Here is a 15,934-nt window from a genome sequence, read left to right as displayed (position 1 = left end):
GTACAATCATTCTGCATGTTATCAGCCCTTTCAGCAGAAAGCAAACCCAATGATGTTGGCTGGAATGGACAGATCATTCAAGGATATGATACACAGAAACAGGTTGTTGCCAGTAATCGTGTGACTGAAAGGGAATAAAAGACAAGGAACAAAGGGACGATAAAGGGAGGGGAGGAATGAGAGAAAGAGGCAAGGAGGGGAGAAATAAAAGAGGGAAGAGAGAATGAGAGAAAGGAAGAAATAAGGAATGAAAGAGATAAGAAGGAATGAAAAAGATGGGGATGGAGAGAAAGAGTGACAGAGAAAGAGAGAATTTTTCTCTTTGATTAGCTAAGTATCTAAGACTTGCAGAAACCCATTATCATGTTTATAATTTTCTCAATGCAGCCACTGAGAAATCCACATAAGTAGAGCTTCTCTTTACTCAATGTAGAGTACATTCTTTCTAACAACCTTCCTAACTAAGTTCAGAAAGATTGGCAACGGGTTGGCAACAGCATAGCTTTTAGAGACCCACAAGTTCACAGGGGTTTTGTTGGTGTTTAGTCAGCGAGGACCAGAAAGTATGACAGAGCAGGGCACCAATAATTAGGACGTTGGGAGTATTGACTTTACAGGGTTGTTTGAAGCTGAGGGCGCTGAATCTCAGCCCTTAGTGCCAGGTCTACCTCACCAGATCCCATTAGTGAGCCAGGCTGGTGAATCAATTGTCAACAGGGCCCTAGATTACAATGCCCAAGCATTGGATTATCTCATTTTCAACCTTTCATCGCCACATGTGTAAACTTGGAGCCATCTTGACCCCACAGAGACCTCACTTACATCGTACCTGGGGAGGTGATAGCATCGTGATATTATCACTAGACTAGTAATCCAGAGACCCAGGATAATGCTCTGGGGATCTGGGTTCGAATTTGAATTCAATAAAAAATCTGGAATTAAAAATCTGATGACCATGAAACCATTGCCAATTGTCGTAAAAACCCATCTGGTTGCCCTTTACCTGGCCTACATGTGACTCCAGACCTGCCCCCCCCCCCACCCCCCACCACCCCAACCGAACAAGGGCAATTAGGGATGGGCAATAAATGCTGGCCTAGCCAAAGATGCCCACATCCCATGAATGAATTAAAAAAAATACCCACTACCCCATCCCAACACTAGTTGCTCAATAGGCAACAGCCAATTTCAAAGGTTTGAGCCCTCTGCATTACCCTTCTGGCCACTACCTGGCTACACACCAGACCCCGCCTGGCTCCTTGTGCACAGATTTAACAACAACTATTTGCCTCTCCACATCAGCATCCAATCCTGGATACATGAACACACAATCTTCTTCTCAGCCTTCCAGCAGGTGTCATCTCAAACCTCAGAGGTTCCTCATGATCTAATGGACATCTGCCTTCCAAGTAATGGAAGGCCCACTCGGAAGGCACTACATTGGATGGCTTGTACTATGCCTGCCACCGCAATGTTCCAAACCAAGCTGCCTCATCACCAACTGCTCAATTCATCTCTTTGCATGAGGAAATTTGCGAAAGAGACATGACCCACCCCCACCCCACCCCCAAATTCAGGATGTTGGGTGCTAGGCCAGTGTGCACCAAAGCCCTGCCTCCCCACAGCTATTTTCCCATTTTCCCCCAAAATTCCCCCTACCGCATGCCTCAGAGATCTGAGCTGTGCATTACATGCCAGAAGCCTAAGCTACATATATCATCACTCTTCAGCATAGTATCAAAGACCAGAGTTTTCCTCATTCCTTCTCAGCATGATCCCACAGACCTGTATCTCGGTTGAAGTTGGCATTCACCAGGATTCAGGGACTGATACAAATATGAATCAACAATAGGGGACAGACACCCTTGTGTTACCAATCAGCACTTTGGAGAACCGAACTTGAGTCATGCACAGCCATAACCCTGCACCTGAAGGCAATATAGTGAGCACGGTCCACTAGATTCGCTGGCAAGTCTACCAATGACACACTATCTGTCAAAAGAAATGCTACCACTCCTTCAGAAATACCCAGGATAATCCAAAACTGTCCCTTACAATGTCACCCAATCCATAACTGATGAACACGTTACAAAGGATGGACGATAGTGGATATCGCTGTCTCGCTACTCCTATAATGGACGTCATTTCAATGAGTTTCTCACCTACCCTTACACCAATCTTGGAGCTGGAGATCAAATCCAAGCCATTTGCTCCCACTCTCATCTTCTTCCTGATGACCCCAGGAGGTCAAAAGCCTTATGAAGATCAAGGACTACAACGCATGCCAGCTTCCCCTGAGCCGTAGGCTTTCCGTGATCTCCTCTGAAGTTACAACCTGCCCAGTACATTCCTCCTGAGAGGTCTCCAAGACCTTCGATACACGCACTGTGAGAACCCAAAGAAGCACCTTCAAAGCAGAGGATTTGGAACGCTGAACTACGCATGCCTCAAGTATTTCCCAGTTTCAGAAGGCCAATGCAAGTCAACAGGTCCCAGCACCGATCTCCAAAGATATCACCATTCTGCCCCCACCTTGCCCTCCCGTCTAGGGGATCTTTTTAGAACTTTGAATGAATGCTGCCCACTTTTTCCATTAATCTGGTCAGTGTAGTGCACTGGAAAGTGGTTCATTAAAACCTTCTATCAAGCTCCATGCAGACGATTCTTTACCCTTTGAGCTCCAGGCCTTTCCAGACTCCAAGGAAGCCCTTATGGATGTGTTGAAAGGGTGAATGAAAGAGAAAGGAAAAGAAAATGAGAGAACTCAATCCAGGTCACAAGTAAATGGTTGGAACCAAAACAAGTCAGAAGTCACATTAATGGGCTACCTTTCAGCATCTTGCTTGTGTACTTGCAGATACAATGGGAATTTTAAGTGAACACTCTATTAAACTTTTAAAACTTGCAGTTTATTGCTGGTGTGCAATTTCTATTTATCACTTGTGAGTTTTAAAAGTCTGTCCCAGGTATTGTAGCTTGTTGCAGCTGTGCTTTGCCTTCCTGGTGCTGTATATCTTCTTGCTGTTGTTATATTGCACATTGCAACTTGCTGCCGCTCTATTGTGGACTGCACTGCTATCTTGTACATTGTAGCTGCTGGTATTGCAGTTCACAATGGCTGCTGAACTTTGCTGTTGGATTGCACCTTGCTGCTGCAGTCATGTTGCATTCCATCATACTGTGTTGCACCTTGCTGTCACATTGTACATTGTCACAGCTGTGCTGTACCTTTCTTCTGTTGCATTGTACCTTGCTGCTGCATTGTACCTTACTGCTATAGTATTGCACTGTGTTGCTGCATTGTAATTGTTGCTGCTGTATTGCAGCTTGCAGTGGCCCTATTATACTTACTGCTGTTTTACAGCAAGTGATTGCATTCTATATTGCTGCTGCAGTGCACTGTAGTTCTGCAGCCAGGTATCTAGCAAATGTGCATTATACTTTGTGATAATATTGCATACTGTTGCTGCATACTTTGGTACTTCTACATTGTACCTTGTTACTGTATTGCATCTTGCCGTAACTGCACTGCATCTTGTTGCAATTGCATTTTCTACTGCATTGTACTTGATTACTGTGTTGAAACTTACTACTGGTGCATTGCACTTTGCTGCTGTTGCATGGTAGATCTTTGATGCTGTACTGCACCTCGTTGCTGCACTCTGCCTTTTGCTGCTACATTGTACATTGTTGCAGCTGTTCAGTATATTGCAGCTCACCGCTGCTGTTTTGCACCTTGCCGCTTTTGCACTGTACTTTCCTATTGCATTTACTGAATTATAGTGTACCATATTGCTACTACTGTACATCATAGCCTGTTGCTGCTGCATTATGCTTGGTACTGCTGCCCTGCATCTTGCTGCTTTTGTACAATATTTTGCTGCTTGCACCCTTCTGTGACAACGTCTCTATTACTGTTGCCCTGCACTTTGCACTGCTTTATTGCACCTTATTGCTGTTATTATAATTGACCTTGCATTGCTGTATTGCTCCCTTGTTGCACCTTGCTCTTACTGCATTGTGTGTTGTTGCTACTGCATTGTTCTTTGTTGTTACTGTTTTGTACCTTGCTCCTGCGGTTGCATTGTACATTGCTGCTTTGTATTCCACCTTGCTGCTGTTGCATTATACCTTGCTGCTGCACTGTATTTTTTGCTGCAACGTGCCTTGTTATCATTGCACTGTAGCTTTCTGTTACTGTGTTGCATCCTGTTGGTCCAAGTGTATTGTACCATGTCCTGCTGTATTACTCTTTATTGCTGTATTATGTTTTGTCCATGCATTGTACCTTGCTGATGCTGTGTTACACATGTTGACATTACATTTCACCCTGTTCAGGTAGCGTTGTGCCTTGCTATTGTACTGTGATTTAAGCTGCTGCATTTCACCCTGCTTGTGCTGCATTTACGTTTCACTGCCACTGACTGCGCTTTATTGCTATTTTATCATGCAATGTTGCTTTTGTGATGCACTGCTGCATCACACCAAAACAGCTGCAGCATTTTACCTTGTCGCTTTTGCATTGCAATTCTTTGCTTTTTCATTGCACCTTCCTGCTGTATGGCATGTTGTGACAGCATTACACCTTCCTGTTATTTTATTGTACCTTATTGCTCCATCATTGCACCTTGCTGTTGCATTTCCTCTTTCAGCTACTGTATTGCAATCGTTTGCTGTGTTTACTTCAATGTCATTCTTTTTAAGTGTCACGTATAACTCTTTGTTTAAAACACTGCTGGGCATTAGCATTCTTGATGTCAGAAAATGCAATGCGGTACATGTGCCAAGTACCTGAAGTGACTCTTTGCATCAAAAAGAATTGTGATGACTTGTCTACTTGGCATCAAGGTGGAACATACCTAGTGCAGTCCGCACCTTGTTTCCTGCGAAGGATGGTGCACCCTTGTTTGTGTGGCACATGGTTACTGGCAGACAGTGACAGGGTTCCAACAAATGAAAAAGGTGACAGGACCAGTAGGTCGTGACCCTGGGATTGGATGATTCCTTACAGGAAGTAGGAGGGCACTAATGATGGCCCGAGACATGCCATGGATGGGTATCGGTGTCTGCTGTGTGGTGCAACGCTTTGAGCTAACAGTGTCTCACCAAGCAGTCAGTGCCACCATCGTCGTTTAATAGTTTACCTGCGGAGTGCACAACTCTACATGAAGTTAAATATGAAGGTGCCGTACTTTGGAAAGGAAAGGCGTGTGCTCTACTGTGAACAAGGATCCACTGTGGAGCTCTATATGTGAGCTGTGTTGACTACTCAGCATGCAACTGCACACTCCGAACCACCACAGCATATGGAACAGGGTAGGCTGCCAGTGCAATATTCTACTGGGTAGCAATGTACTTGTTGAGTAGAAGCACTGTTTGCTGTTTGTTCATTGTCTGCCACTTACCTACACGGGGCAGTAAGCTTAATGTGTAGTGTGGATTGAATGACCACAAATCTTATTCCTTCTATTTTGATTTCCTTTCTTTGGCTTCTACTGGACTGATGGTGACCTTGTAGTCACCTTATGGTCACTTGGTCACCTGATGCCACCTCATGGTCACCTGATGCCACCTCATGGCCAGCTGCTGATTGTGGCCAGATCATCACTCTCCATGCGCTGGCCCAACTCGCTCTGCCCATCCAAGCAGCGTAACCATGGCCCCTTTTGGCACCTTTCCTGTCTCCGCAGCATGCGTCCTGGCTTTTGCGCAGTTTATCACGTATGGTTGTGTTTAACTCAGGGGTCCCATTTTTCCCAGGAGGGCATCAGGGTGAACTGTGCCACTGTACTTTGCAAAGGGTGGCTTTTCCAAGCTCATTTGCCAGTGGGAGGTGAGTTGGCAAGACCCACAAGCATGGAACAGAGTTCAATTTGCAAGGAGTCATGACACCGCAATAACTAACATCGTGCACCAAAGACATGGGTAACCACCACGAAAATTATCTGTGCTGGCCATCTCCCACTGGCTTCTGCTGTGTCGTGCACCAGAGCCTCTTAGGGATCAGAGTTGGATATCTCCACTGTACCTTCATCATATCCTCAACGCTAACATTTGGGCTGTCAGTCCTTACCCTCAGCTACTACTGCAAGCCTGACAGCTCCATGGAGACACATTGTAGACCTCTGCCAGGGGACGTGGCCAGCATGGCATGCATCTATTCAGTAAAACGACAGACCACCTGATGCTAGCTGCTCTCCTTCACTTCCCCCTGCCTGCTGGCTGTGGTTCTGTGTATAGGTCACGAAGTATTGTTTAGCGTGTGGGGTGCCTCCTCCCCTGACATCTGCATAAACCAAGGGGGACACCTTTTGCTTGGGCACCACACTCCAGCACAGGTGCTTTGGTGGCACTGGTACCTTGTAAAAACTCCATGTCCAGCCTGACCTTACAACGAGGAACAAGAGAAACAAGTCAGTACAGCATTCGAGACAACATCTGATAACACTGAACATAGCATCTAACCAAGGAGAATTTTTGTGACCTGCGAACCGATTTTGGCAACACGGAGTAGGCAGGCAGGAGAGGGGCAGTGAGTGGCTACTGCAGCCTTTTTGTCCTGCAAAATAAATTAAAAATTGAAAGTTTCACAAACTTCTTCACAGAAAACATGAAGCCAAATGAACAAGTGAGGGACAAACAGGACTCGGATTTCTTGTCCTGTCATGGCTGGCAAATTTGTGTTGGACCTGACAGAGCGTTGCACGGGTTTGGTAAGCCCAATGGACAGCATGCTTCCAAGATATCGGGAGATGGAGCAGCAAGCGTCATGGCACATGGGCATGGTGGACAGGCCTGGCTGGGAATCTTGCAGTGAGTCAGTCCCATGGAGCAGCACCATGAGATTTTTGCCCCATCGTCAACCGCCATGATGTCACAGCTCGGCTGACCACAGGAGGCGTCACGCTGTCCCAAAGGCCAGTGGGAAAAGGGGTCTCCGCAGCCACCCTGCCATGTGATGGCCAGTCCATTTTATTTGCACAAGACTTGTGAACAGTACTGGAATGAGGCAAAAACATCTCAGCCTAGTCCTGGACTACTTGAAGACCATTTATGTTAAATAGGAGACATCTTGGGTTTCCTCCATTGTCTCCAGGAATTAAAGATTAATCTCCGGGATTACAAACAACGCTCGGGAGAAAAATCATCAGGGCATTTAAAAAAAAAAACACTCTTTTTGTGCTCTTTTGTTCCTTGATCATAAGAAATATTGGAGGCAGGGTAAGAAGGATTTGACTGATGGTCAAGAATTATCTAATCGAGTTATGAAGAGCTTATTTGCTTTGTAGTGGGCTTGGGAAGGCAGAGAGCTGTGAGGGTGGAGGTGTCACGTGGCCAATGGTGGGAGTGTGGGGGTGGGCAGTTGAAGACGGAATGGTCATGTGATTAAACCTCCAGGATTGCATCCAACCAAAGTTGGCAACCCTTAGGGCAGTAGAGATTTGAAAATTCATATTTGGCTGGTGTAGCTGGACCATGTTATGTCATTCAGTGATGGAGCTCAGAGTTGTAATTAGTCAAGCATTTGAGTTTGACCAAAGTCTTTACCATTTTAATTGGTCCCTAAACGCTCCATAGTAAAATATCAACTTGCATCAAGGGCTAGAGTTTGTATCCTCCTTCCCATTGAGAGTCAAGTTACATGAAGCTGTGACTGAATTTAACGAAGATTGCTCTCCCCGCTCAGGCCTGAAAATAATGATTAGTTCCCTTGTCACTGCCCCACTATCAGGCACCTCATTAAAACAATGAATGAAGTCACAGAGCAATGTTTTATTGGCTGAAAATGTCAACCAGATTAACCAGGTTTTGAGACAAAAACAGTAAACACAGGCAATAAGCAGCAGGTCAATTGGCAGCTCAAAGAGAAAAATAGGTTCATGCTCAGGTTGGAACTTTTTATCAAATCCCAATAATCCCTTATTGAAACATGAAACTGTTTTTTGCCCTTGACAGAATCTGCTGAGTGTTTCTCGCATTCTCTAGTTTGTTTTTCCAATGCGCAGCCTTTTCATTGTTGCTTTTTATTTCTACTTACTGCTGGGTAGGTTGCTGATGCCAATACGAGTGACACGCGCAGCTCAAGCTGAAGTGACATTCCCAGCTTCTCAGCAAAGGCAAACCTGGATGTCCTCAGAACAAGATTAGTAACTGAGAGTCCACAAATAGCAAGTAAGAAAATAACTCCTCAACTGAGTTCGACCACCAGCACACATTTTAAGACACCTTCTATTCTACCTTATTTTAAGGGCAGCTTGCTTTGTTCACCAGAAATGTTGCTGGTTCAGTTAGGAAAAGGTCCACTACAAACAACCCAATGTCAACCGTTTCACTGAGCTCAGAAGCAGCTTAATAAAACACACGAGGTCCTTACCTAGGGCTGGGTCTGCACACTCTTTGTACTGTTCCGGTGTACAATATGGAGCATCACCTAAATATAGAGGAGAAAGTTAGCAGTCAGGAAACTTATACATATTAACATAATGAGGCCATTTACGTCACAGAATCACAGAATGAATACAGCACAGCTGGAGGCCGTTCAGCCCATCATGTCTGAATGACAGCAGCTCTCTGAATGAATAATTAATCCTGTGCCACTCCCCCACCTTCTCCCCATAACCCTGCACATTCTTCCTTTTCAGATAAATGTCAATTAAATTCTAATGATTGGAATTACATTTTATGCTGAAAATGTCCTTGAAGAAACCTTTAAAGGTAAATTGCTCTAAATTTGCAAGATTAGACAGCTAAACACTCGCAGTCTCCCATTCCACTCAAACCCAGCACATGAGAACAGTTGTGTCAAGAACAAGTAAAAGTCATTAACCCCATCAATCCTGCTCCATCTGGGCTCTTTGCCTGATTTTCCCATCATGCTTCTGTGCAGGGGGCACACCATTTACAACACACATGTGACCTTTTCCCAGCCTCCACGCCTGCTCAGTGCACACACCTGACCATCTTTAACAATTGTGGCTGGATTCTCAAAGAGAAAAAGCTGCACTACAAATTCAAAAGGTAAAAGATGCGAGAAACAAAGAATAAGAGGCCAACATTAGCTGGGAAACACTTAATGTGCTGCTGCTCTGCCTCCTATTTTAACATAAGAATAGGAGGAGGCTATTCAGTCGCTTGAACCTGTTCCGCCATTCAGTTAGATCATGGCTGAAGATGACTATAACTTCTAGACAAATAGAATTCAAAAGTAGGGAAGTTATATTCGATCTCTCTCGAACACACTTGGAGTACTGTGAGAGTGTTCTGGTTTCTATATTATAGAAAGCATAATAGAAGCATTACAGAATATGCAAGAAGTGACTTACAAGGCTGATAACAGAGCTGAGAGGGTACATCTATCAGAAAAGACTGAACAGGCTAGAACTCTTTTCTCTAGAAAAGAGAAGATTGAGGTGTGGCCTGATAGAGGTGTTAAAATTATGAAGGCGTTTGATGTGGTAGATGTGGATGTTTCCACTTGCTGGACAGTCCAAAGCTGATGTAAGATAGTCACTAATAAATCCAATAGGGAATTCAAGAAAAACTTCTTTACCCCAGAGAGTGGTGAGAATGTGGAACTTGCTACCACAGGGAGTGGTTGAGGTGAATAGTATCGATGTATTTAAGGGGAAGCTGGATTAACAAATGAGAGGGAAAGGAATAGAAGGTTATGCTGCTTAGGTGAGATGAAGCAGGGTGGGTGGAGGCTTGGGAGAAGTATAATTATCAGCATAGACCAGCTGGGCTGAGTGGCCTGTTTCTGTGCTCTATGTTCTATGTAACTTATTTATATCAGACGGGTTAGTGCCTCAATTAAAATAGTGGATAGTGGAATGTTATAGAAATAAATGAAGGGCAGAATTTTTAGGTTGGCGTGCGGGCACACGCCTGACCCGACCGGGTGTGAAATCGTGTGGGATGACATCGGGTGAGCGTCCCGATGTCATCCCGCGCTCGTGCGATATTTTGGTCGGCGCATGCGCGCAGAAGTCGGAAGTGCGCTCACCGACAATTAAGAGGCCAATTAAGGTCAGTAAAGTTGTAATTGTCTCCAATTTTGCGTGGTCCGTCCAACCTTACGGTTGGCAGACAGGAGGATCAGTCAGGCGGACTTCGTATTGTTCATGAAACCTCATCCAAGGGCGAGATGAGGTTTCAGTTATTAACTAAAAAAAACTAAAACCTATGGATAGCAGTTTTATCATGTATATGTTCAGGTGACTGATTGTGATGCGTGGACATTTTTTTCCTGATTTTACAAACTTTATTGGTTTTAAAGTCTTCGGCTCCCTGAGGCAGCTCTCTGCCTTCAGGGAGATTTCAATCAGCGCTTGCCCGCGCCTGCTTATGTCAGTGCCCGCCCTCCTCCCACCCCCACCCCAGCAGCGCTGAGCCTTTCAGCGCGCTTCATGCTGGCTGGCCATTAGTTGGCCAGCCAGCATGAAATCGCGGTCGGGGGCCGATCGTGGGCAGCGGTCCGTTCCCTGGCCGATCCCAGGCCCGCCCAATGACCTAAAAATCCTGCCCCAAGAGTGTGTTCGCTAATACTTGCCATCAGTTGTTTCTAGCCTAAGAGCACAAAGTAAAAAACAGACTCAAAGGGTAATGAGTATACAAAATGAGTTAGAAAAATTGAAGAAAATGTGTGAGGCAAACACGGTGTCAAAGTGTAAGACAGAGATAAAGCAAAAGACACTGCAAACACTATAGAAACACAACAGAGAATGGAACAGAGAGGGCAGATATACACAAAGATACAGATAGAAAGAGTGAGGCTAAGAGACAGATGGGCACTGTGACAGGTGGAGAATGCGTCTCCCAACTCTACAGACAGAAACATAAGCCCAATTTTCTGATTGTTTCTCACTGATGAGAATGAGGATGAGGACCAGAATTCTGAGCAGACATTGTCCTTGCCAAATCCCTGCCCAATTTGTGCACAAAAGATGGGAAGGCTTCCTGAAAATATAACAACACTTAAGTCGGTTTAATGAGCATGTGCACAAATCCCAGCATTCGTAATGAGGATGAACAAAGTGTTCAACACCCCCTCCATTTAAAGGAGAGTTGCCATTTTTGAATTCAATTCTTGGAGGCAGCAGAAGTGCGATATTGGTCTGTCTTTTTATTTGGCTATTTTGGCCTCATTTTACATTTCTAGCTGGCGCACTTTCTATTAGTACCATGGCTACGCCTATGGGAACATTATTTGGAGGAAGCAAAGCAAAGGAAGGATGTCATGCAGGTGAGGTACCATCAGAGGCAGATGGCCCACACTCACCGTTACCCTGGAAACCAGATCGATAGGCACAGTTGAGAACTTACCGACAATTTTTTTGTGTTTTGTAATCTGTGATGCATAAGTGAGGCTATGACAGAGCTGTGCCATCTGCTGGAACCTGACCTCCAGCTAGAGTATGAGAGAGCCTGGACTTTTTTTTTCGATATGGCAGGGTTCCCCAAAGAGCAGGGCATCATAAATGGCACCATTGTGGAACTAAGGGCTCCTGCACAGGTCTGCTCTATGCCACCATAAACACCCAGTTGCAACCACCAGCACAGAATGACACAGGTCAACGCTTGCTTCTCTGGCAGCCATCAAGATACGTATATTTTAAGGCCAATTCATGGTGCCCCCCTGATTGGTTCCACAGCGAAGACTGCATGATTGATTCCTTAAAGAAAAGGATGCCCTCTTCAGCCCTGCCACATGACACCTCTATGATTGCCAGGGATAAGTGCCGAGCACAGATAGACGAGGTGCATGCAGCTACCAGAATTGTTACTTAAAAACGTCATTGAGATCTTGAGGCAATGCTTTTGATTCCTTGACTGACGAGGGAGTGTTCTACCATACAGCCCAGCCAAAATCTCCAGGATTACTGGGGTCAGAGTGTAATTGTTGACCATATAGAGGAGAAGGTTGGCTAACTCCAATCACAGGTGAAGCAGGTGAGTAGGAGCCAACTGTTGAAGGCATGTACGGGTTGCACGCGTGCTTTGCCAGTCTCATTAATGAAATCTTTTCCTAAGTTCTCCAGCCACCAATCTTATCAATAGACTTTTATCTATTTTTATCATGCTGTCACATGATTGCCCTTGGCTGCAAATAAACTGCTCAGGATTTCATTCCAGTCACCAGAGGATACATTATCAAACATCACACCAAGAACACTCTCTGGACATTGCTGAACGTTAGTGAATCAAATTTAATTCCTTAAAACTGATGTGTATGTGTGACTGGCCCCACTTGAATGGAGAGCAGGTGGGAGAATCAGTAGGACAATGATATAGCCTAGCTGCAATCTATGCTTATTTTGGGCAGGGCTTCCCACTGAGAGTAGTGAACTTACCCTGATATGGTGTGTGTGCTCTGGACACTAACCTCATGTTCCTTTTAGGTGGTCTAGGAATCTGAAGCATCTTGGTTCTGTGCACTATGGAAGACTCTTGGGAATATCTGCACCTGTGGGCATTGCCTAGTCCTGCACGCTCTCTACAATGTGTGCCATGTGTTGAGTAGGGTGGCTTGAGTAGGGCGATTTGCCATCATCCTGAGGGACCACATCTTCATCCGTACCAACACAAACCATGTCTCTGTGATTGGGCACTGCCTCATCATGGCCAGTGATTAGCATGCCAACACAGCCGTTGGCAAGGATGGGATCTGTAAAGCCCAGCAAGGGTTATTTCAGTGTGATCCCCAACAAGCAGGAGGAAAGTCTGTTCCATTCTGGAGTCCGAGGTCTCCACGGCAACAGTCTGAGCATTCACAAGAGATGCCAACAACTGCAATTGAGGACTGAGCCAGTGGGCACCACATCATATATACATGGAGATGCCACCCATTTCATGCTGGTCACCAGTTCTGAGGATCCATCCATTAATATTAACATGTTCAAATACAAGAAGGGAACTCCTCCACAAGCCATGAGCTGCTAAAGGTTGGTAAAGTCTCCGATGACTGAAGCATCGTTTTGTACTCAGAAAGCATTCTCCTTTGAAAAGCAAAATCTGTGTGGCTCACAACCCTGAGCTCAAGGTTCCTGCTCTTCCTCCACAACCACTTACCTCCGCACAGCTATGCTCCATGTATCAGCCAGCGTGCCCTCCTCGACCTCAATGTCCAAGTCCCCCGGAGTGAATGTACCTGAACTGCTGATTGTGAGGGGAGGAGTGAGTGACATTGGATGCTCTGAGTTTGCCTGAGCCGCTCGCTACCAGCACTGCTTCCTCGTGCACAGCTAGAGAAAGAGAAGAGGAAGACATGTTATAAAAAGCTGTGATCATGGTAACGGTTGAAATATAGCTTACAACATAATGGGTCACATGGCATTGCACTTCGGTGTGTTCTTTGGTGCCAGTGTGTGAGAAGGAAGAGTCTGACAAGGAAAATACCAACTGGTTAAGCTGGGAGTGTGGGGGAATCTCCAACTTCACCACCAGTGACTCACCCAGTGATCTGGAGGGTGGCCTCCTCAAGATCAACTGAGACTTTGAAAGACAGTGGGTGGGGGCTATTCCTGTTTGGGGTTATGCTCTCCTGTTATGAAAGCAGAGGTGAAAACTTCAAAGAGCCAAGAGGGCCAATAGTTATATATAAGGGTCATTGAATAGCCCATATTGCATGTGACTGCACATGTATTGCATCATTCAGCTGCATTGAGGCAGAAGGGTTGGTTCTGGGTGAATCCCTTTAAGGATGTGATTGCAGGAAAACTCATCAAGGTGTAAGCTTCCGGTGTGACCTTCTGCTCTGCTTCATTGTGGTCGTACATGGTCATGCTTCAAAGTATGGTGAGATTGTGTGAGGAGGAAGAAACATGTGCATTTTGAATAGCTAATTGATAGCAAATCATGGTGGGAAGTCCTACCTTGGCTGATCTGGATGAAATCCGCCAAACCTTTTGCACACTGTCTGTCAGGTCGTCTATGAGCGTCGGGCTCAGCATCTCCTCCTGAGCACTGTGTGTTGCTTATCTGCAGTCACAGTGCCTGGCATACCAAACGGTGTCAGCCTTCTCTGTCCCACTTGTTCCAAGAGGATTGCCATTGCAATGTCAGTGCTTTGGCTGCTGCTGGCATTTTCCTATTGCAATGTTTGCAAACCTCCACTCCAAAGCACACCTTTTTAAGGTGCTGCTACAGGGTTTTAAATGCTACACTCCCCGAAAATGGGTGTAAACATGCAGAAGGGAACATGACATTCGCCAGTGCTCTGCCACGAGGGATCTCTACCTATTCTACAACTTGTCGAAGGTAATGGGCTGGGAGTGTGCAATTTTGCAATATATGAACTCACGAACAATGCTGGATAGAAAACGACCCTCGCTCCACCCAACCTGTTCCATCTTGTACCCGACATTGTGCATCACAATATGTACAATCCCCACCCCACCAGAGACCATGTGATCTCCCAGCAGAAGTGAGAAAGCAGATAAAAACCCTAGGGTGGAATTGTCCCAGATTCACACTAAGTGTGGTAGCAGGTGGGAAAAAGGACATTTTACCCACTGGCCTCAATGGTGGGTTTTCGCGCCGTATCGTCCCAATCTCACCTCATTAATCATGCATTCCTGGGAAACACACCAGGGCACCCTCTGATTCACCCGCCCCGCCGTCACCTCAGGCCGTCAGTAAACCAGGCGCCATATTTAAAGGCCGCCCCTGCAAAGAGCTCGCACTCTTCAGGGGATAGGAAGCTGCTGGGAACTGATGGCTGCCAAAGGGAGGAAACATGCTGCCCTCAGATTTAGCGACGCCTCCCTGAAGCGCCTACTGGACACAGTGGAGGCACACCACCATATCTTCTACCCCTGCTCTGGGCAAAGGCCAACAAGCAAGGTCACCAATCCAGCATGGGAGGCGGTGGCAGCGGTGGGCAGTGCCAACAACCTGACAAAGAGGATAGCCACCCAGTGCCAAAAGAGGATGAATGGTCTCATCTGTTCCGCCAGGGTAAGTCATTCTTCTCATCACTCTCAACTCACAAGCCCATCACACATCCACAGGGATCTCACACCTCAAGGGACAACACCACTAACTCTCACACACACTAACATCTTCATCAGGCCCATACTCTCTGGAGCTCATGTCCTCATTCCGTCCATGGCTCCGCTCACCACACAAACATTCCATGCAGTGCCATGTGTCCTGCTCACACTCTCTCCATCTGTTTTCGTGCAGGAGAAGCTGGTTCACAACAGCAGGGAGAGGTACCAGACTGGGGGTGGAGTGGCCCACATTAGGCCCCTCACTCACTTTGAGGAGTGAGCCATCGCACTGACTGGTGAGGACGTGGACTGTGCCTATGGTGATGGTGAGGTCGGCGGTGAACACTCACACGAGGATCCTGCACCACATCATCCCTCTCTCAATGTAACTGTGAGTGCTCTCTCTCCTGCTTTAGACTCTGCTGCCGTGCACTAATTATCTCTACTTTGGTTCACAGGGAGCTCTGCCAAGCGACTGACACCCTCAGCCAGCCAGTCCCTCAGCTCCATCCACATCCTCACCTCCAGCCAAGAGGACACCTCCTCCATTGAAGAGCTGGAAATAAGCAGCCTGGAAGACCCGTCACAGCGCTTACCCAGACCCTCCACCAGCGCAAAGACACACATCTCGGTGGGATCTAGACCTCGGGTTCACAGTCTGGTGGTCACTGCACGTACTTGTGTCCGCAGCAGGAGGAGGTAGGTTCAGCCAAGCTCCCAACACTCGAAGGACTGCTGGGGAAGAGGCATCTGTGAGGCCTGAGTCAGATGACTAGCTTCTGGATTCAGCCTTCCAACTCATCGTGGAGAGTCAGCAGAAGGTGGGGGAACATCACACAGAGCTGTTGGAAGCTCTCAACAGAGTGGCTCGCGAGTTGGAGGAGTGCGTCTGCCTGCTCTCTGATGAAGTGGTACCCAGATGTGTGCATATGGAGGTCTCCATG

General features: G+C 46.3%; 1 protein-coding gene across 3 annotated transcripts in view; it reads right to left on the bottom strand.

Moving 5' to 3' along the window:
• The window catches only part of LOC144672593 (acid-sensing ion channel 1-like), a 226,679-nt gene that overhangs the window by 55,220 nt on the left and 155,525 nt on the right, over positions 1-15,934 (bottom strand). For all 3 annotated transcript variants that reach the window (XM_078534414.1, XM_078534416.1, XM_078534415.1), the window contains one exon: positions 8,375-8,431. In XM_078534414.1, coding sequence (XP_078390540.1) covers positions 8,375-8,431 — 57 coding nt within the window. The remainder of the gene's footprint in view (positions 1-8,374; positions 8,432-15,934) is intronic.

Source organism: Cetorhinus maximus, chromosome X (assembly GCF_964194155.1).
Source record: "Cetorhinus maximus chromosome X, sCetMax3.hap1.1, whole genome shotgun sequence".
Taxonomy (NCBI): domain Eukaryota; kingdom Metazoa; phylum Chordata; class Chondrichthyes; order Lamniformes; family Cetorhinidae; genus Cetorhinus; species Cetorhinus maximus.
The sequence above is the reverse complement of the archived record's forward strand: the minus strand, read 5'-3'. Positions and strand labels throughout refer to the sequence as shown.